The sequence below is a fragment of the Eublepharis macularius genome, chromosome 11 (genome assembly GCF_028583425.1).
Source record: "Eublepharis macularius isolate TG4126 chromosome 11, MPM_Emac_v1.0, whole genome shotgun sequence".
Taxonomy (NCBI): domain Eukaryota; kingdom Metazoa; phylum Chordata; class Lepidosauria; order Squamata; family Eublepharidae; genus Eublepharis; species Eublepharis macularius.
This window is the reverse complement of record NC_072800.1, coordinates 89412051-89434736: the sequence shown is the minus strand read 5'-3', so window position 1 is coordinate 89434736 and position 22686 is coordinate 89412051. Positions and strand designations below refer to the sequence as shown.

The window sequence follows — 22686 nt, the reverse complement described above, 5'->3', positions numbered from 1 at the left end:
GGGAAAAAATCTCAGGAGAGGTCCGTTCACAGATATCAGCGTGGCAACTGAAATTCACAATAGCACAACGAATACCAGAATTACGCAAGGTCAACAATGGGATTATTTGCAACTGGTTGGGAGAGATGAAGAGTGGGTTGCACTTCTTTTTATCTGGATGATCTCCATTTCTGTATTTACATATCCTTTGATGCCTTCTCTTCTGTGCATCAGAGATGATGCACTTTGTGTTGCCCGGATGATCTCGTAATTCTTTTTTTGTAATAAAAGAGAGGTGCATTAAAAAGAAAACACAGCAACCCACTCCATTGAAATTATGACTTTTTGTTTTCGAAGGAACTTTTTCTGGGGTGGGGTGTAGTTGTTTTTATGTGCTCATGTCGCCAGGTTCTCCGCATTTATGCTCGACATTCGAATCTGTGAGCTGCTCTTGCTCAGAATGGACAACTGCGTCCCCCCGTTCACTCCGCTGCTTGCCAGAGAGGGATGGCGGTGTTTGAAATCCACAGCAAAGTACCGGTTGACTTTCCAGCTCCTCCATTTCCTCTTTATTTCTGATTGCACCTTTAGGGAGAAACTTTAAAAGGTCATTTTTTAATGTACTTAGCCGTTTGGGAACATGCTGATAAATCAACAAGCCTCTCAAAGAAAAATCTAAGCGTTTCTAGATGATTAAACAAAAAAGCAGGGGTGTCTCTTCACCCATCCATGAAACCTTTGGTTATTTTCACTACCAGCTGCTGCCCCTAAGCTGTGTTGGTTGAGAAGGCTTGTGGTGGGAAGGGAAGGGGTGCTGATTGCTGAATAGTCCCATTTCAAAAGTATATGCCTGAGCATAGCCTAAAATCCAAATCCAGAGATTAGACATGGGCACGAACCAAAAAAAACCCCTGAACCACGTGATTCGTGGTTCGTAGCAAACCACAGAACCTTGAACCATGAGCTTCCGACCTTTTCCCAGTTCGTAGTTCGTGGCATTTCAATCGCCCTGCACTGGCTGCTGAAGCCGGTGCGGGGAGTTTGAAACAGACAGCCTCTTTCTTCTGCTGCCTGGGTAGCAGGAGAACTGGGCTATCCGTTTCACAGACCCTGCACTGGTTTCAGCCAATAGACTGAACCCAGCGCAGGGTCTGTGAAACTGATAGCCTCTTTCTCCTGCTGCCAGAGGCCCCTTTCTCCTACGCAGAGTTTGTCAGTTTCACAGATCCCATGCTGGGTTCAGCCGATGGGCTGAAACTGGCACAGGGCCTGTGAAACTCCGAACCAGTCATGGAATGGCTGGAAAAATTTGTTTGTGCCATAAAAACATGCTCCCACAGAACACGTGTTTTGATGCAAACAAACCAGCCATTCCGTACAGAATTTTGTTCCGTGGTTCGTTTAGCGTATTTTACTGGTTTTATCTGTTGTAATTTATCTATGATTGTAGCCTGCCCTGAGCATGCTTGCGGGGAGGGAGGGTTAAAAATCCAATCCAATCCCATCCACCCACCCACCCACCCATCTATCCATCTATCTATCTCTACCAGAGATCCATGAGTGTTCTGATGAATAGCCATGTTAGTCCATAGTAGAGGAGTAAGATTTGAGTCCAGTAGCACCTTAATGGCCAATGACATTTCCAGGGTAGAAGCTTTTGAAAGTCAAAGCTCTGACAAAGGGAGTGTTGATTCTCAAGAGCTTATACCCTGGAAATCTTGTTGGACTTTAAAGTGCTACTGGACATGAATCTTGCTCTTATGCACTCAGATGCACATATGTGCCTCTTGAGATGAGGGCTTCCCCATTATTAATTTCACCACGGAAAGCCAATCCACCTGTTCCAAGGATGTTCACACAGACCCAGCTTGTCCATTTAAGATATAATGGCCTGTTCACAAGTTACAGTGAACACACAAACAATTGTGCACTTGATCATTCTTTGTATGTGCACTGAGTAATTCTCATGTTACATTCTATGCATGTACTACTGCTACTACTACTATTAATAGTAACTACAGCACACTCTTTTAGACAGATTAGTGCACAGTCAGAGCAGTGAACAAAGTCAGTGTTATATATTATCTCCACAATACAGCTGGGGAGCTGGGCTGAGACGAATGGCTTACCCAAAGCCCCCTATAAAGCTCATGGCAGTGGTGGGAGTTGAACTAGCAGAGTGCTGATTCACAGCCCAACCACTCAACCATGATGCTACAGTATGAAGCATTATATCTTAAATGGACAAGCCTGGTATACAAGAGTATCCTTGGAAGTGGTGGATTGGCTACACAGCTGAGAGGGTCATACAGCCCCACATCAATCCAGGAACTGGTCCCATGTATCATTCATAAAGTGAACATGTGCTTGCTATTTCTTAAAAATTCTTGCTCATGTGTTCACTGTAACAGGTGAACAAGGCTAAAGTGTCTTGTACTGAGAAACACTCTTCAAAGGGACAAGTTCAAATTCAGTGAGCCCCAAGAATTAGAACTGGAGTAAGCTTGAAGCAGAAAACTAAACAAATGGAAACACTGCATACAAATGTGAAAACATCAGTCTTGACCACTGAATTTCAACTATTGGTGATTTAAATTTTGAGTTCCTAAAAAGCAATCCCAAAACACAGCCTTCTACATCTAACATGGCAATTTAAAACACTGAACACAAAGAATTTCATTTTGACCACTGCAGATGTAAAAGACATATTGATCACAGCCATATGCACATACCACATAGATAAGACAGTAAAATGGTAATTTGATACTGTGATATTTCAACCCTCAGAATTTCAAATGCTGAGCTTTTGAGAACTGGAATGAATCTTGAGGGGGAGGAAATATTTGGGTATATATCGAGATGAGAACACCAGGGAGTAGCAATACCCAAATGTTATAGCAAGAATCAAGAAGATCCAAATTTTCATTAGTGACCTCCCACATGGTTTCCCCAAAGGGCAATTTTCATTTATTTTTAAAAACAAAATGTGAATTCCAGTTTTTGACAATTTTGAATCCAAGACAAAGGTACATATCGAAACAAAATCGCTTTTCAACTGAGTTACAATGCAAAGCGATGCCAATACAGTTGGCAAATGTCTCAATATCTGAGCACTTTTTATCATCTTCTGAGATGCTATTTTCCCCTTACAATGGGGTACTTTTATACTTGTTTTAAATCCCCAGAGCTGCTGATCAGAAGAGATAGCATGAAGCTCATTCTTACATTTCTTCCCTTCAGATCAATGGGACTTAAAAGTACAGAATGTTGGTTCTGGAAGGTGCCAGAGGGGCACTTGAATGAGGACTTCCAACAGCCAGGCATTGAGAATATCCTTCCTTTACCAACAGCATTCTGAACATGTGGATTGGCATGTGTACAAATCTGAATATGCCAGACATCTTTATGTGTTTAGATGCTCATCTTCGTCTTCGGAATTCAAGAGTTTGCAGTGCCAGCTTTATTTAAACACCCAAACTGTTGACCCCAAGGCCCAGGCCAGGGTTGCCAATTCTAGATAGAGTTGCCAGTAGAGATGGGCATGAACCTGGAAAAAAGGAACTATGCGGTTCGTGGTTCGTTGCATTTCACAAACCACGAACTTTCACGAACCTGCCCTGGTTCACAAACTGGTTTGTTTGGTTCGTGAAAACATCACATCCAGGTCAGCAAACTGTCACTTCCGGGCCAGCAGAAGGCCACTTCTGGGTCAGCAGAAGGTCTGCAGGAAGTCCATCCCCTGTTGCCTAGGAAACTGATCGGCACCAGGCTGTCTGCAGTCACGAACCAAAAATGAACCAAACAAACCAGCCTAAAGTTTGTGGCGGCCCGTCAGAAATGGGCTCTGATGAACCGCCAGTTCGCAAACAACGAACCAACCTGGTTCGTCATCAACTTTGGTTCATATTTCGGTCCGTGCCCATCTCTAGTTGCCAGCTCTGGGTTGGGAAATACCTGGACATCTTGGGGGTGGAGCCTGGGGATGGCAGAGTTTGGGGAGGGGCTGGGGTCCAGCAGGCTATAATGCTGTACAGACCACCCTCCAAAGCAGCCATTTTCTCCAGAGGAACCAATTTTTATAGTCTGGAGATCATTTGTAATTCAGGGAGATCTCCAGACCCCACCTGGAAGCTTAATGCAAAGAGAGAATCATGGAAAGGGACTAAAAAGAAAAAAAATATCCATGAAAAACTAACTACAAGTACATTGCTTATCCAAAAATATCAGGGAGTGGCTCCTTAAGAGTCGATTACAGTGGTATGTTAAAGCAATTTGGCAGGGGGCCATTTCCTGGCTGGTTGTAACTTCAGGCAGGAGATTTCTCCGATTTATGATGGGACTGTAGTTGATGTCTTCCCATTTTTTGGATATAAAAAAGGGGACACACAAATAATTTTGCACTTGCAGCACTTTAGAAATGGTATAAAAAGGCATTTTACAACATGAATTACGATATAAAGAATTTTGTTGTATAAAATGCCTTATGTTTTTGGATAAGCAATGCACTTGTAGTTAGTTTTTCACAGTCAATGTTTTCTTTTGAGTTCCACCTGGAGGTTTGGCAGCCCTAATTCTGGGTTGGGAAATGCATGGAGATTTTGGAGGTGGAGCCTAGGGAGAACATGGTTTGGGGAGGGGCCTCAGCAGGGTACAATGCCATAGACTCCACCCTCCAAAGCAGCCATTTTGTCCGGGGGAACTGATCTCTGTCTTCTGGAAATTTGTTATAATTCCAGGAGATCTCGAGGCCCCGCTTGAAAGTTAGCAACCCTAGCCTAGGCCCCAGCGTTGCCAGGTTCAGGCTGGGAAATGCCCGGAGATTTTGGGCAAGGTTTGGGGAGGGGAAGGGCCTCAGAATGGCATAATGCCACAGAGTCCACCTTCCAAGGCAGCCATTTTCTCCAGGGGAACTGATCTCTGTCAACTGGAGATCAGTTATAATTCAGGGAGATTTTCAGTCACCACCTGCAGGCTGGCAACCCTACTAGGCCTTGAGCACCAGGCCTTGTATACAGGGCCGGCGCGCCCATTGAGGCCAGGTAGGCGGTGGCCTCAGGTGTGGGGTGCCGGAGGGAGCGCCGGAGGAGGCACGGGGAGCAGGAGCGTACGCCACAAAGCAGCAGCCTCCTATCCCTCCCATCCCGCACCACCGCCGCCGCCAGCACAAGCCCCTGGCTGGGCGCAGCCGCCTGAGCGGGAGAGCTCAGAGGCCGCCCGTCACAGTGATCGGGCCGGTGGTGGCGCGTACGCTCCCATGATGATGTCACGCATGACATCATCATGCAGGCTGGTATGCGTGCACACTTGTGCATGTGGGGGGGGGCACCCGGCCAGCCGGCCGTGAGCACCACAAACCCTTGTGCCGCCCCTGCTTGTATAGCTCTGAGTCTTTTCCTCTATATGAGCACCTTTGGGGGATACGGAGGAGAGTCAGCATGTTTCTAACACTTTCCTCTTCAACACCTCCTGCCAGATTCAAGCTCAAAAGCAGAGTGAAAAGAAGGCATGCCCTGGACCGAGAAGGCAGAAGAGTTTCCGATCTCATTCTCAGAGCCTTCAGGTAGGGTTGCCAAGTCAGGGCTGGGGAATTCCTGGAGTTTTGGAGGTGGTGTCTGAAGAGGTTGGGGTTTGATGAGGGGATGGACTTCAGCAGAGTATATTGCCATACAGTCCACCCTCCAAACCCACCACTTTCTCCAGGGGAACTGATCCCTTCCACCTGGAGATTAGTTGTAATTCTGGGAGATCTCCAGCCACCACCTGGAGGTTAGAAGTACAGAATAACACCGTGCTCAGGATTTATGAAACACAACACAAAGTTTACTTATAACAGTGCTGGGATGTCTAATACATAAATATCAATGTACAGGCAGGTATATGACCACAAACAAAATGATAGAAATATACAGAGGATCTGCTATCCATAATATCAACTTTCAGTCCTTGTGTGGATAAAAACATGACCTACGCACATCCGGTACTGCCATGCGTTTCAATCCCTTCATCAGAGACGTATGATATCTTCCTGTACATTTATATTTATGTATCACACAGTGGTCCTTTTGTATTTAATTGTTTATCACCTGGAGGTTGGTGACCTAACCTCAAGGCCACATTCAGTGTGAGGGGAAAAAGAGCTGAGGGCAAGGCTTTCCTGTTGAAATCCTACCTCGCTGTTCTGACTGCTATTCCACCCCTCCTTTCCCCTCTTGTGAATCTTCCGTGGCTCCTTGCCAGCAAAAAAAAAGAATCATTTGTTTCTATGGGATATGGGCAGAATAGAAGGTGAGGCTGTGAGCAGTTATTGGACTCAAAGTCAATGTGAGAAGGAGCCAACATTTCAAAAACCTTACCTCCCCATTCAAGAAGCAGTAGAGGACAGCTACAACAAAGCCCTGGAGAGAAAAGAGAGAGAGTATACGTGAAAGAGATTCTTGGGGTAAGAGTGGACTGTAAACTAAATATGAGCAGTCAGTGTGATGCAGTGGCAAAAGCAGCCAATTCAATCCTGGGTTGTATCAAAGGGGCCATAGCGTCGAAATCGCAGGACGTCATAGCCCCTCTCTATAGAGCCCTGTTCAGGCTGCACCTGGAGTACTGTGTGCAGTTCTGGAGGCCTCACTTCAAAAAGGATGTGGACAAAATCAAGAGGGTGCAGAGGAGAGCGACGAGGATGATCAGGGGTCTGGAGACTGAGCCCTACGAGGAAAGGCTGAGGGCCTTGGGAATGTTTAGTTTGGAGAATAGGTGGTTGAGGGGGGACATGATTGCTCTCTTTAAATATTTGAAAGGCTGTCATTTGGAGGAGGGCAGGGAGCTGTTCCAGTTGGCAGCAGAGGGTAGGACGTGAAGCAATGGGCTAAAACTACATGCACAAAGGTACCGACTGGATATTAGGAAAAACTTTTTCACGGTCAGAGTAGTTCAAAAGTGGAATCAGCTGTCTAGGGAGGTGGTGAGCTCCCCCTCACTGGCAGTTTTCAAGAAGAGGCTGGATGAATACTTGTCAGAGATGCTTTAAGCTGATCCTGCACTGGGCAGGGGGTTGGACTAGAAGGTCTGTATGGCCCCTCCAACTCTATGATTCTATGAGAGAGACAGGCGTGCTTTTCAGACTCGTGGAGAATTGCATGGAATAATGAAGGACATTAGCTGTCCGATGTACCTCTGGGTCTCACTGGGAGTCACATAATCATTGAGGGAGGCCTCAGTCCTGGAAATCTCACATCTTTGTGAGGCCTGAGTCTGTGGAGGCATGCAGTCTAACGGCCGGCCTTCGGAACAAGTTGGCCGTAAGTCCAGAGTCTAAGAGAAAGGATGCACTGCTGTTTCCTGGACCACTTCCCTCTGCCCTAAGGCTGCCAGACAGCAGTGAGGTGTGCTACCAGAGAGCCAGGCCGTATTGACTCTGTGCCATGGAAAAGCCCTCTGTGGCAAAGTCCTTTGTGGCAGTTCAAGACTGGCAACCTAGGCCACGTGGGGACATTGTGGGGCAGGTCAGCCAGTTCTGTTCTTTATGCCTGGTTCCCTAGAAATGTTAGAGATGGGAAGATGGAATTGGTGACGCTAACAAGAGTTTGAAGAGGTGGACTCATCAATGTGAACAAACCCCTCCAAACTGAAAAAAACTGCACAGCATTTCAAGCCCGGCACAGATGCCTTTGAATCGGAGCCTGGCTTGACATGAAGCATGCATCTGCTCCTCCCACCAGTCATAGAATCAAAGAATCATAGAGTTGGAAGGGGCCATATAGACCATCTAGTCCAACCCCCTAAGTTGTCACAGTCATGTGATAGTCATGTGACAGGAAGAGGGGGAGCCAGAGTTATGACCTCACTGATTTCAAGGCCAGGACAAAAGGCAGCCGATGGAGGATGCCAGAAACCAGGAGGACAAAGAGTGCATCAGAAGGTGTTCTCTACTGAGGAACAAGCCAAGAGTCAGAGTCATAGAGGAATGCTTTCTACTCTTATATCTTTCCAGCTGCTTCTTGCAGCGTGTGTGCAAAGGGAGGCTGGAGCATGGTACCCATGTGTTCTTTGCACCTGCACATCTGCAGAGGGTCCTTCCAAAAGCTGCTTGTGACCCAGCAGAGGGGGCTCAGTGACCCACCTGAAGGTTCTCGCGCATGAACTGAAGACCACGGAGCTAACTGGACAGGTGGACGGGCTGCTTTGCTGCAAACTTACCTGGAAAGATCCCAGGCCGAGTTCGAAAACTAGCCGCTCCCTCTTGCTGACGTTCTCTGGATAAAAGGCAAACACTGTGTAATGGATTCCAAACAGCGGGATAAGCAGCAGAGTGGAGCGGGCCAATCGCCTGTCAGGAGAAAGAGAGGCCTTTTTCAGGTGCACGTTATGCTTAGAACAAAATGCAACAAAAAGCCACACAACAATCGAGATCACAAAGTGATTTTCTTTTTCTTTCTTTCTTTCTTTCTTTCTTTCTTTCTTGCTTGCTTGCTTGCTTGCTTGCTTGCTTGCTTGCTTGCTTGCTTGCTTGCTTTTTCTTTCGCTTTCTCTCTTGTTTCCTCCCAAGTTCAAATATGATATGTCAACTAGCATGGATGTTTCCCCCAAAAGTTCCCAAAGCTTGGCAATGTACTGCTTGTTCTATTGACTAATTTTTAATTGGCTGTGAGCTCTTCTAATTTGTTTTTTTTATCTCAACTGAATTCCATTTTATCTGTATTTTTAGATTTCTTTCAGTTGCCTGCGCTACCTCAATTACAACTGGCATCTTTAGATTTTATTTAATTTTGTTTACTACCAGCGGGGGTACCATAAGATCATCTGAACCCCCCCTCCACACATGAGGAGTTAGAGAGTATTAACTCACACCTCCACCCTTTCTTACATGTATGATGTGCAGGGAAAGGGGAAGGGGGCCCATCTAGGATACTGGAAATTATGCTTGTGATAAATGAGTCTGTGATTTTACTGGTTTATTTATTGTAATTTTATCTACTGCTGTAACCCGCCCAGAGCCTGCTTGCGGGGAGGGCAGGCTATAAATTGAAATAATAATAATAATAATAATAATAATAATAATAATAATAATTCATTTATACTTTGCTTTTCTCCATGATGAGGACCCAACAAGGATTCAAAGCTCGCTGTTTTAAATTTCTTTTTATTTGCTCTGTGAAAAGGTATGCATCCATTTTGTTCCTATTGTGATATTGCAGGCCTCCTTTTGTATAGTTTGCAGCAGAGAGGTGGGATTTAAATCCTCCAATCAATCAATCAATCAATCAATCAATCAATCAATCAATCAATCAATCAATCAATCAATCAATCAATCAATCAATCAATCAATCAATCCCGCATAAACAATAACCATACGTTTCCATTCCTCAGTAACTGATTGGAGCGACCCTATCACGCTGTCCCGTACTGTCAGTGCATTTTGTTCAGGGTGCTTTACTCTGATTGGCAGTGGCTCTCCACCAGCCCTATCACATGAGCTTTTAAACGGGATATGGTCAACACAGATCCTTCAGCATGTGAAGGATGGGTGCTGTCACTGAGCTACGGATCCTATTCATTACCTGTACGTTACATCTACTAATGATCCAACATTTGCCTGTAAGGACTTTTAGGCATTGTCTTGCCATGAGCTCATGCAGTCCTTAAGAGATCAACCACCAGGTGAGATTATTCAGTCATCTGTCCTTGCACATCTCAGCACTTTGATACAGAATTATTTATTTTAGCTGGTGGTGATGAAGAAAAGGCAGAATGACACAACATGTGAAACCCAGTCATAAAACAATTTTAAAAATAAACGGCGCAATCCTTTCCCCTAAAAATTCCCATTGGCTTCAGTGGAGAAGAGCCGCAGTTTAAGACTAGGAAACAACTATTATGGGAAATCTCACCTGTGCAAGCTCCATGGAAAGAAGCAGGAGCTGTATGAGACCTCTGCTGTGTTTAGAGCATCTTCTACATCCCAGCATCTAGGTGCCCATTTTGCTGCCAGATAATTTTTCCAGAGCTGACATACTGGTTATGCTACATTAGCCCTCCCCACTGGGGCCATCAAAGAATGCAGCCATGGAACAGATCTCATAAAGAGTAATCTTCCTCTCTGTGATCCTACCAGTACTGCACTAGTCCAACTGTCAGATATGCCTCCAGCATATCTGTCATATGTTATGGATTTCTTGCTGCAGTGTGTAGTGTACCTCTGAGAACGTGCAGAGGGAAACCTGTTTTGTTGAGTGGTTGCTAGCTGCTTATCTTTCAGATGTTTTGGTTACGATTTCCTGGCAGGCCTGAGAACTCGGCCTTGAAGTTACAGCAGAGACTGCACCAGACTCCTGAGAGACTTGAGCAGAGCTCATCCTTTCCCTCCTCCCCTCTTCCCAGGCTCAGCACGCCAAAATCCTAACGGACTTTCTTTCCCACTGGGGGGTAGGGACTTTGACCTATAATTAACCTTGCTTTGCTACCTTGAGTTACTTCAGCCAATGATCCTGTCATAGCATCTTGATACTGGTGTTCTCCTTTAATAAAACCAGCTTTAACTCATTCGCTCCCGTGATGCAGTGAAGTGTCTTGGGAAGTACCTGGCAAGACCTGACACCAACCTCAATGAGTGAGCTGACTCAGGCCAAGAGGTCTCCATGTTCTCTAGAAAAACTTTCCTTGAATTACACAGAACAGCTTTCTGGTGATGTTGTATTTGTGCCCCTGACTTTCCAGAGGGCTTGTAAGATTACCACCGGCATTTGATTGATGAATAAAGTGTCACAAAGTGTGCAAATGATGCTAAACTGAATGATTAAAAAGAGCTTTTTACTCAGATAAGAGAGCTGTATTAATAATAATAACAGCATTTGATTTATATATCACCCTTCAGGATAACTTAACGCCCACTCAGAGCAGTTTACAAAGTATATCATTATTATCCCCACGTGGGTGGGGCTGAGAGAGATCTGAGAGAGCTGTGACTGACCCAAGGTCACCCAGCTGGCTTCAAGCGGAGGAGTGGGGAATCAAACACAGTTCTCCAGATTAGAGTCCTGCGCTCTTAACCACTACACCAAACTGGGAGAGGATGTTGAAGAGGTGTTTTACTAGCAAATTAGGGACCATAGACTTCACCAGTATATTTCCTTATGTTGCTTCAAGTACGTGCTCCTATGTACTCCCTGTTGCTTTAAGTATAATCCTACCAAGTAGTTTCTATGTTCTCTAATTGCTTATGCTCTGTTTCAGCATTTCTTCAACTTTGTATTGAATTTTTTGCTACTGTTATGTCTTTGTAAACGTGCATTTATTCACCCTGTGGCATTCTTTATGGAAATGTCCTTGACAGTGATGGTACTAAGAGCAGCAGGACTCTAATATGGAGAACCAGGTTTGATTCCCCGGTGATTGTTGTGAGCATAATAACAACACACTTTGTAATTGCTTTGAGTGTGGCATTGAATTGTCCTGAAGGGTGGTATATAACTTGAATGTTATTATTGTTATTGTTACTAATCTCACTCAATGTAATCCACCTTGAGTCTCAGTGAGAAAGGTGGACAATAAATTACGTAAACAAACAAACAAACAAACAGATAAAAATAACTGTTATTCATGTTTATGATATGACTCTTCAAGGGCCATATTTGGGAATCATTGAGGTGCATCACTTTAATAAGCAGCTTATTCGTTGATTCATTGATTTATTAAAATATTTATACTCCCACCAACCCTTTGGGCTCAATTTTAAGATCTTCTTCCAGTCTAAGGAGTCTTCCTATAACTTAAGTTGCTCTTGCATTGGAGGAAAAGACATTTATTCAGAGGAAGGCTACGGGTTAGAGGATGATTACAGCCACCCCGTTGAGTCATGGTGCTTTAAAGTTGGAAGGGACCATCTAGTTCAATCCCTTGCTCAACACTGGAAATCCAAAGCTATAGTAACCCCAACAGATGTCTGACCAGCCTTTTCCTGAAGACGTCTACTGAAATAATAAATAATAATAATATTCGATTTATATACCGCCCTTCAGAACAACTTAATGCCTACTCAGAGCGGTTTACAAAGTCTGTTAATATTATCCGTAGGGCAATCACTCTGTGAGGTGGGTTGAGCTGAGAGAGCTCCGAGAGAGCCGTGACTGACCCAAGGCCACCCAGCTGGCTTCAAGTGGAGGAGTGGGGAATCAAACCTGGCTCTCCAGATTAGAGTCCTGCCGCTCTTAAGTGACTGACCCCAGGTCACCCAGCTGGCTTCAAGTGGACGAGTGGGGAATCAAACCTGGCTCTCCAGATTAGAGTCCCATGCTCTTAACCACTACACCAAACTGGCTTAACCACTACATCAAACTGAGGGAGTGCCACTCGTAATAGGTTTCACGGTCAAGCTGCTCTTACCCGCAGCAAGTTTCTCCTAATGCACAAGCTAAATTATCCTCCTGTAATTTAATCTTTTTCCTTTGCAGTTGCAGAGAATAAGTCCTTGCCCATTTCCATGTGCCAGCCCTTTGGGTATTTGAAGAGCACTATCAAGTCTCCCCTCAGTTTTCTCTTCTCCAGCCTAAACATACCCAGCCTCTTGAACTTTTCATCCTCAGAGCCAAGCTACAAGTGACGCCTTACACAGGTTGGACACTTGTCAGTTTACCTCAAGTTCTGATGGGAACTGTAGGCATCCTGGTTTTACAGCTTGGCTCTCCATTACAGCTGCAAGACCAGGGTGCCTACATTTTCCATCAAAACTTGAGGGAAGCTGACAAGTGTCCAACCTGTGTCGGGCGTCTCTTGTAGCTTGGCTCTCAGTCTGATGCTGTTTCTACATAGGAATGATTCTCTGTTGTGACATTATTGTCACTGTAAATTCAGAGATAATGGAGCCCTCACACTGGGGGATTCTCTGGTTTTGCCTCCCTATTCTCTGACATGAGCTATTTGCCTCCTCTGGTGCCACCAGAAAGCTTTCAGGATGGCTTTTAAAAATGGTGTTATAGCAATAGGCATGTATGGGTCCAATTCAGACTGAGATCATAGAACATGAGAAATGGGGGCTGTGACAGACTCAGCTTCAGATACTGAGAGCCAAGCTACAAGTGATGCCTTACACAGGTTGGACACTTGTCAGCTTCCCTCAAGTTCTGATGGGAAATGTAGGCATCCTGGTCTTGCAGCTTGGCTCTCCATTACAGCTGCAAGACCAGGATGCCTACCTTTCCCATCAAAACTTGAGGGAAGCTGACAAGTGTCCAACCTGTGTCAGGTGTCACTTGTAGCTTGGCTCTCAGACTCATTTCCTGAGGAAATTCAAGGGAACTGGGTGTGTGTTTGTCCTGGAGAGGGATGACTGTGCGATCCTAAGCAAACTTACTCCAGTCTAAGCTCATTTTTTAGAAAAATATTTATTTAGTTTTTCAAATATGACAGTAACAAACAAAACATTAACAGTGAAATTTGGTTTCCAACATTTGTTCGTACCTTTTTATACATCAACGTCAATTAGGCCATTATAACAATAAGGTAAGTAGCTGTGTTTGTTGCCTTATTCTAGATGGTGAGGAGTACATGAAAATAGTCTTTAGGTCTAAGCAGCTGTTTTGCACATTCATCTTTAGTTAAAAATTCTAGGATTGGGTACCAAAGCTCAATCAATTTTGACCTATAGTCAGGTGTTTCAGATTGTCTAATATAGTTAGTAAGCTTAGCCACGGGCAGTGCCAGGGTTTCTGGTGCCTGAGGCAGCTTCAGGGCTGTTGTTTCCCCTTGCACACACCCATATCGCATGATGACGTCACTGCAAGTGACATCACATGCAGGGCATGCCCCGCTGGGATGGCGCGTGTGCGTCCTCTCAGCCCTCCGTCTCAGTTGCTCCGTGTGCCGCCCTGGCCGCCTGCCATGCCTGCTCTACAGCTGTGTGCTGGTGGTGACAGCGGCGGCAGCAGCACAGAGCAACTGAGTGGGAGGGCTGGGAGGCTGCCCGCTCAGTTGCCTCACGCTGTCACCGCCAGCATGTGCTCCCGGCCGGGCGCAGCAGCTGCAAGCCAGGCACTGCAGGTGGCCAGGGTGGCATGTGTGCATCCTCCCAGCCTTCTGGCTCAGTTGCTCCATGCACCACCCTGGCTGCCTGCTGTGCCTGGCCCACAGCTGTGTGCTGGTGGTGGCAGCAGCAGCATGGGGCAATTGAGCTCCGTGGTGTGCACCCCCGCCCCCGGTGCCCCCTCCAGCACCTTAGTGCTCAAGATGGTTGCCAGCCCGACCTCAATGGACGTGCCGGCTCTGAGCTTAGCCAAAATAAACTGGTCCCAAACTCTCAATAACCAATTTGAAATGATAGGACTCTTTTTGTTTTTCCATGCTGCAGCGATTGCTGAGTTAGCTGCAGCTATCAAGATTTTTCTTATGTTTGGGATCGGAGTATCTTGCCAATCATTTAACAAAATTATTTCTGGTCGGAGTGGGAGTTGGTAAGATGTCATTACTTTAACATATTCAATCACTTCTTGCCAGAAATTGATTAATGTGAGCGCAATCCCACCAACAATGTAGGTAAGTACCCCTTTTCCTGCAGCCTTTCCAGCACATGAGCGATATGTAGTCTAAGCTCATTGATTTCAATGGGCCTAGATTGCAGTAACTGCTTAAGATTGCACTGTAAGTTCTTCAAACATTTAGAAGAAGGCTGCAAGTCTGGCAGAAGACAGGAATAAGGGTTAACAGCTGACAGCTTTACCCCATTCTGCAGCGGTGTTCTATGGGTTCCCTTCGCCGTGCATTCTACTGCTCCTCGATCTGAGTTTAACTAGAAGAGTTTGGTTTCATTTGCATCTGTTGAAGGTCCCTGGCCCTAGGGAGGCCCACCTCTCTTCAACCAGGGCCAGGGCCTTCTCGGTCCTGGCCCCAGCCTGGTGGAACGCTCTGTCTAATGAGATCAGGGCCCGGCAGGATTTGTTATCCTTTCACCGGGCCTGCAAGACGGAGCTGTTCCACCAGGCATAGGGGCAGTGCTAGGCAGAGCCCCCTGGCTGGTAGATTGCAGAATATGCCCTCCCTACGAGCAGTACCTCCATCTAGCAAACAGTCCCAGTCTGATGCTGTAGAGATGGGTGAAGGTCAATCAGTTGGTTGCTGTGCCATTACGGTTATGTACATATATGTATTTTTAACTGTGTAACTTTGACTGTTTTATGGTTTTAACTGATATCAATTATTTAATGTGTTTTAATTGTATATGGTTGTAATCCGCCCTGAGCCTGCTGGTGTGGGGAGGGTGGAATATAAATAAATAAATAAATAAATAAATAAATAAATAAATAAATAAATCTCCCTCCATGTTACCTGTGCATTGTTGCCCCTTCAAAAAGAGAAGCTAATGCAATATGGTTGTGCTTATGTTATGATTGCATCATGGTTCTTAGTGCGGAAATATACCTGAGCATTGGTAAAATGCCACGCCTAAAGAATCCTGATAGAACCAATTACTATGTCCCCAGCCCACGGGACATTCGTCCAGCCTCGGCCAGGGCCAGGGCCTTTTCAACCCTGGCCCTGATGTGGTGAAATGTGCTCCCAATTGAAATCCAGGCCCTGCATGACTTGTTACCATTCCTCAGGGCTTGTAAAATAGAGATGTTCTGCCAGGTTGAGAGCCAATAGTTTGTCCCCTGCCTGTGTCTCCAGGTATTCCATCGTTGGCTGCCCCAGCCCTGCACCACAGCTATATCCATGTTTTTCAGATAATTTGATGTAGCTTATATGGTTTATGGGGCCAGTCTTGTACTCTGTATTGTACCGAGCTTTTAAATATTGCTTTTAGATAATTGTTCATGATTTTAATGCATAATGTTTTCCTTTGTTGTTAGCCGCCCTGAGCCCGTTCACGGGGAGGGCAGGGTATAAACTCATTAAATTTGATTAAAAAAATAAAAATAAATAAATTAAATCATCCTCAAGGTTGCTGGGGTAGAGGGCAGTGTTTTATCAACAAAGTAGCTACTCTTGCATAACAGTAAAATGCCATATAAAAAGAATTCTTGTGCTCCTTCTCAGCAGGTTTAAACTTGCCTGATCTTGTCAGCTCTTGGAAACTAAGCAGGGTCAGCCCTGGTTCGTACTTGGATGGGAGACCACCAAGCCATTCCAGGGTTTCTACACAGAGGCTGGCAATGGCAAACCACCTCTGTTCATCTCTTGCCTTGAAAACCCCAGCAGGGGTCGCCATAAGTCAGCTGTAACTTGAGGGCACTGTCCACCGCCAGCCTTAAGATGCCTCCTGGATCTTGGAAAATGACAAGGCACAAGTGAAACTTCTTGGAAGGCTACGTGAAAACACACCCTGCTGCTAAGTGGCCAACAGGGAGCAACAGTTGCTCTATAGAAGCCATCCTGTTGTAACAAAGTGCGGTATAAAAGGAGTAAAAAATCATGGCAAAGGGGTTACAAGTGGGTCATTTCTTATCCTCTCCCACATCCATTCAATACACCGAAGGGAAGATTCCAAAGCTCATCTCACAGTCATGCCCTGTTTAAGTTCACTATGCCTTACAGAGGAGAGAGTTCTCAAGAAGATCTTGAGCTCTTCTGGTATTCAGTTGCATTGGCTGCTGCTCTGATTTCCAGCACAAGATGCCAAATGACCGAGTGGCACCACTCTTCGTCCCCAGAGAAAGAATCATGGTCCATGGCAACTTTCTCTTGAAAACCAGACGTTCAGGCGGTCTCCTTTTTTCTCATCTCAGTGGATTTAATCTGCTGGACCATAGAGGGAAATGGCATCTTATGCCGTCCGGCTCTCCATTTCCTGGTCCAGCAGAACCAGAGACCCAACTAGCAGGAGCTCTGGAGATGTATATGTGTCAGGCTAGAGCTTGTTGTACAATGCACTCAGATGCCTCTTTGCTGACCTGCTATGATCAGCAAGTAACCACTTGGGTATTTTACAGGTAAGTGAAGCAATGGGAGGGCTGGCTCTCCATGATATTGTCCTATGGATATTCATCATGTGTGGATACTGGAGCCACGTGGAATGAACCAGTCATTTTGTGGCTGGGAGTGCAAAGTCTATGATTTTCCAGTACTCACAAATAGAGATGGGCACAAACAGCAATACGAACAAAAAAAAAGCCACGAACAGCCCAATCTGCTGTTCACAAACAAGCTGTTCATGAGGCCCCATTCTAAACAAAGAGGTGGTCGTTGCAAGCCTCGTTTGTTGCTGTTCGTCAAGCCAGACAGTCTGGCACCTGCAATCAATTCCCATGGCAACTCAGGCAGGGATTGTCTGAACTCTGTCTGAACTCCTGCTGTTGCCCTGGAAACCCCAATCTAAGCCCAACATAGCTTGATAGACAGGTCTTCCTTCCAAGTGTGGATGGAAGCTCCAAATTTGTTACAAGAGGAAAAGACCAGGGCCAATTCCAGACGGCCCTCCCCATGCCGAAACGTCACGCGTCATCGCGCGGAAAACACAAAATATCGCGTTTTCTCATGCGAGTTTTGCGCGACGTCGCACAAAACTCGTGCAAGAAAACGCGATAATTCGCGTTTTCCGCGCAACGACGCACGACGTTTCGGCATGGGGAGGGCCGTCTGGAATCGGCCCAGGGGGGGAGGGGGGCTCCCAGCTCTGGCTTTCAGGGAGAGACAGCTGCTGTTAGAGAGACAGGGTGAGTGCATTGGAGCTTGAATTTTCTTTGTGTGTGGCGGGATAGGGATCTACCCCTTCAGGTTCCAGGGCTGCTGCCAGGCTCTGGGGCCAAGCTATTATTTATTATTGGTACCTTTCCTGCTGCCTGCTCAGGTAGGGTTTCTGGGAGTGGTGCAGTAAGGATCGTGATGGCTGGAGGAGAGCCTGCTGGCCCCCACGAACAACAAACAACGAACATGTTCGTGAACAGGATCATGTTCGTCAGTGTTCATTGTTCATGGATGACAACGAACAACAAACACAATGTTCGGGTTTTTTTTCTGTTCGTGCCCATGTCTACTCACAAACCTTCTGGAGCCATGTGAGAACACACCACAGGGAATCTGCTTCCTCACCACTGGGATTCAGAGGAAAGGAGATGGGGAGAAATGTAGGGAAGCAGAGATGCTCGTACTCTTCTGACCCACTGGCGACATGACACAGTCAACCACCTACTAAGAGCACATACAGACAACCATTTGCCAAAAACTACCTGACCTAAGTGTAACAAGTTGATTGCCTGGGTGCTTCCCTGGCTTTCTAATCCATGTTAAAGTTTGGTGAGAATCTCCCCACCCTCTGGAAGGCAAACTGGCTGACCAGGTAGTTTATGCATTCAGCTAGGTGCTTCTAAAACCTACAATTGTCAACAGCAATGGACACTTCTGTGCATGTTCCGAACTATTCTGGCCTTCAAGATGAGGCTACGTTGAGGCCTGTTGTCAGCAAGCCATCTTTGCTACTTCTCCAGCTGATGTTTGCTTGAAAAGATGAGATGAGACAGGCAAGAGGGCTGGCTGGAAGTTACCTCCATATTTTACAAGCTTTCTAGGAGAACTCTTGGAGCTTTCACCAAGGACTATTTAATAAAGCTTGGGAAAACAAAGCTAAGACAATCTAGGAAGACAATGTGTCTCATCACCTGAGTGGTGACATACATGCATATTGTGGTATGTTACCATTTGGAAAATGGCTGTCGGTATTCATTTGTGTTCAGTGACAAGTCTGCCCATGTTTTATTGAGTCTGAAAAGATGAATACAGACAACCATTTCCTGACAAGATGTGCATGTAACCACTTGATAGGATGATCATCTGTATTGATTTACCAGTTATTAGGAGAACGTTAACCTACTTCTCCTCTATCCAGAGGATACAGGTGAACTCATACAAAGAACCAAATTAAACGGTCATCTGAATGTAACTGGATGGCCTACCGAGCTATAACATGCAAGCCATGGTAAGAATCAATTTGGTAACATGGTTGTCTGTTTCCACTCCCAGCTAGCAACGACCAACAATCTGATATTATACTTTGAACACGTAACTTTCAACTCTCTCGTTGTGGTGTTATCAGCGAAAGCCACACAAAAGGAAACAAAATACACAGAGCCAACATGCAGTGTACGAGACACATAGACATGACCTTCTGCAGCTGCTACCACGACCGACCACATATTTGCAGCATGCATCAAACAAACACAGATATTGCCACAGGATCGCGAACACTTACAAGGTAATGGTGGATAGTTCTGACATCCTGCAAGAGTGTTGCTTAGCCCTGTTGGGCTGACAGTAGCATTTCTGAACGCAGCTGCTGAATATGACAAGATTAGCAAAAAAAATTGTTTTTTCAGCTTACCACGACAAGGCTAAAAGAGTATGTCATCTTTCAATATGTTTTCATGAGGCAGGGCATCAAACAGAAAGAAGGCTAAAGGAACACTGCAAGCCAAACTGGCCACTTGCTGATGCAGAGGAAGCAATAAACTAAGTGTGTGTCATGCTGAGCCACAAAACAGGCTGGAGGCTTCACACTAATGGAAGCAAAGAAAAGAAAGAAAGAAAAACAGGGGTGGAAAGCATGTCGTGGGCACATCTGATGGGCTGAAGTAGAAAGCTAGCCAAAGGCTCATGAGAGAAGGGATGCTATGAACCCAAATTCGCTTGAGATGATCTGACGCCAGGACATGTTGTGATTTAGGGATGTAGGTGATACACATGGGGAGGGGCTGCAGCTCACTGGTAGAGCCTCTGCTTGGCATGTAGAAAATCCCAGGTTCAATCCCCGGCATCTACAGTTAAAAGGACCAGGCAGGAGGTGATGTGAAAGACCTCTGCCTGAGACCCTGGAGAGCAGCGGCCAGTCTAAGTAGGCAATACTGACTTTGATGAAGCAAAGGTCTGATTCAATATAAGGCAGCTCCATATTCATGAGTTCACATTAGAGATGGGCATGAACTGAAATGCGAACCAAAGTTTGTCACGAACTAGGCTGTTTTTTGGTTCGCAAATCAGTGGTTTGTCGGAGCTCATTTCTGACAACCCACGATGAACCATTATGATTTTTAGAGCAGTTTGTATGGTCATTTTTTAGTCCGTCACTGCAGACAGCCTGGCACCAATCAATCTGTTACCTAGGCAACGGGGGAATGGGCTTTCTGCAGACCTTCTGAAGCTCCAGGACTGACGAACCAAACAAACCGGTTTGCAAACCAGACAAGTTCATGACGATTCATGGTTAGTGAAATGCGATGAACCAAAACCACAGCAAACCACCATTTTCCTGGTTTGTGCCCGCCTCTACTTCACATACAACCCACCCCATGCTCAACTCACCAGTGGACTGGGATAATTTAAGCCATCCTACTATATAAAAGGTAAGCTGTATTGGAGACGACTCACTTTTTATCCTTGTGCAGGCACATTGCCAATGACTCTGGCCTCAAGGCCACTGTGAAGCACCCACTTGCCACCAGGAGGGGCCCTCCGAATCAGTTTTCTAGAGCCCCTTGTATTTTTTCTCACAACGGGCATTGTTGCTAGTTTGCCAATAAATCACTAAAAAATAGTTCAGCTTCTAAGCTCAGTGGTAGGTTCGGAAGGCCTGTCCTAGCTCTCCCTTCCCCTTCCTCTCCTCTCCTTCCTCACTTTGCAATGGTTTGGGGACTGCTTTGGTTGGCTGACGGACAGGCAGGGAGAGCCTCTCTCCCTCTAACTCAGTCCAGACATAACAAAACTGTGTTTTAATTAAACTAAAAGTGTTACAATGATCAACCAAATGTGAGCCACTCCACTCACTGTGAGTTAGTTAGGACCTGACAAACCAGAACCTGTAACCATGGTTTGAAGATGGCTATTAACCACGGTTTGTTTTAACTATGGTTTCACACGCTGCCTTAGTCCTGGCTTGCTCTGCAGTAATGCCCTCCCATAGCTACAGAGATGTCTGGCCAGAGCGAAGCACATGAAAACTGCATTTCTCAAGGTGAACCAGGATTTGATGGACAGCAAGTGAAATTCTGGCCTCACAAACCAGCCATAATTAAAATAGACCATAGCTTTGCATATTGTTGTAACTGTACCTGCCACTCTCCCCCTCCCAACTCCACTCTTTCCCCTTTGCCTTGATGCTTTGAAGATTATTTCAGCAGGGAAACCCAGAAGTGTGCCATGCCTCTCTAGGAATCACCACACGCTCTATGGATTTATCCTAGAGGTTCTAGTGACTCCTAGAGAGGCATGATGTCACTTCCAGATTTTCCTCAGAAATAACGTAACACTGTTGCACAGTGTGTGGGGAAACAGAACAATAACAGTGGGCAAAAAACGTCTTCTAAGATTTTCTCCCTGGAAACCCCCACACAACCCACAATGCATCAAGCATGTTGATGAGCCAAATGTGAGTGTATTGGGAGTGGACCCTTTCAATAAAGTAATACTTATTCCATGACTTGCGGAGATCCACTTATGCAATTACCTCAACCGAAAGAACCGCATTGACTTCCATTCTTGACAGGAGGATTTCAGATTATCTGGTCCTTCAGCCGTGGCTGTTTCAAGATGGGAACCAACTACCAAACACTAGGTAATTAATTTGAGCAAGATTTGGGTGCAGTAGCACCTTAAAGACCAACTAGATTTCAAGGGTATAAGCTTTCGAAGGAAGCTCTATCTCTTGAAATTGCTTACCCTGGAAATCTAGTTGATCTTTAAGGCACTACTGAACCTGAATCTTGATCTTCTACTATAAACCAACATGGCTACCCACCTGAAACTAGGTAACTAATTATTAATTTTCGGTGTGATGCATAATTTCTATGATATACTCCCTTTCTACCTTATGGGACAAACAATGATAAAACCATCATAGAAAGGCATACTCAAAGATTTTGCAGGTTATTGGATCATCTCGTGCAGCCCTAAACCCAATTGCTGGTGCCGCCAATTCTAACCCCACAAAGGACTTTTAGTTTTCACAGTCCCCCTCTGTTAAAAAGAGCGAAATGGATCCCTAGCCACTACTGTTACCAAGTAAATTGGCACTGATTACTGCTCAAACCCATTTGGAAAAAGCAACGTGCAGAATTTGGAATCTTTTAGAAAAACCATATATAGTCAGTGCATTCATAGGTTATTTATTTTGGATGGATATAAGAATCATTTGTACAAGGTGTTACTCAAAACAGACATCAACAAAAGCATTTGTTCCTGTTGTCCTATCCTACTTTTTGTGATTCAGAATCTAAATGAACAAATATGGATTGCCAATAGTTAGCCTAATGACCATCAAATAAGAATTGCTTCCACATATGGAATTCATATGTAAATTTGACTCAGTCAGGCTTGGATTGAATAGAGACGATGAATGGTTATCTCATTATCAGAAGTAACTGACTTCATTATCAGAAGCAAACTGATCCTATTATCAGAAGTTACTGATTGCATCTACTCCCCCCTCCCCTCTCCACCTATATATCTGACCAGTTTCTTCTTACCCTCTATGCATCTGACGAAGAGAGCTGTGGTTCTCGAAAGCTTATGCTACAGTAAAGTTGATTAGCATTAAAGGTGCTACTGGACTCTTTTCTATTTTGCTTCCACTACAGGTTCACCTGAGCCAGCAGAAGTCCTTGAGAACATCACAAGCAGGGTATGATGGAAAACCACTATCTGTCAGCCTAACCTAACTCAGATGGTAGTTGTAAGGAAACCAAAGAAGAGAACTGCATGCTGCTCTGAGCTCTTGGGGGAAAGGCAGAATAAAAGCATGAT

General features: G+C 45.3%; 1 protein-coding gene across 1 annotated transcript in view; it reads right to left on the bottom strand.

Annotated features, from left to right (window-relative positions):
* Nucleotides 1–335: 335 nt before the first annotated feature.
* ADCYAP1R1 (ADCYAP receptor type I) overlaps nt 336–22686 on the bottom strand; it is a 125280-nt gene continuing 102929 nt past the window's right edge. Inside the window, exons 13-16 of the mRNA XM_054991424.1 lie at nt 19145–19228; nt 8170–8299; nt 6333–6374; nt 336–564 (exon numbers count right to left, since the gene is read on the bottom strand). Coding sequence (XP_054847399.1) covers nt 376–564; nt 6333–6374; nt 8170–8299; nt 19145–19228 — 445 coding nt within the window. The 3' untranslated portion in view covers nt 336–375. The remainder of the gene's footprint in view (nt 565–6332; nt 6375–8169; nt 8300–19144; nt 19229–22686) is intronic.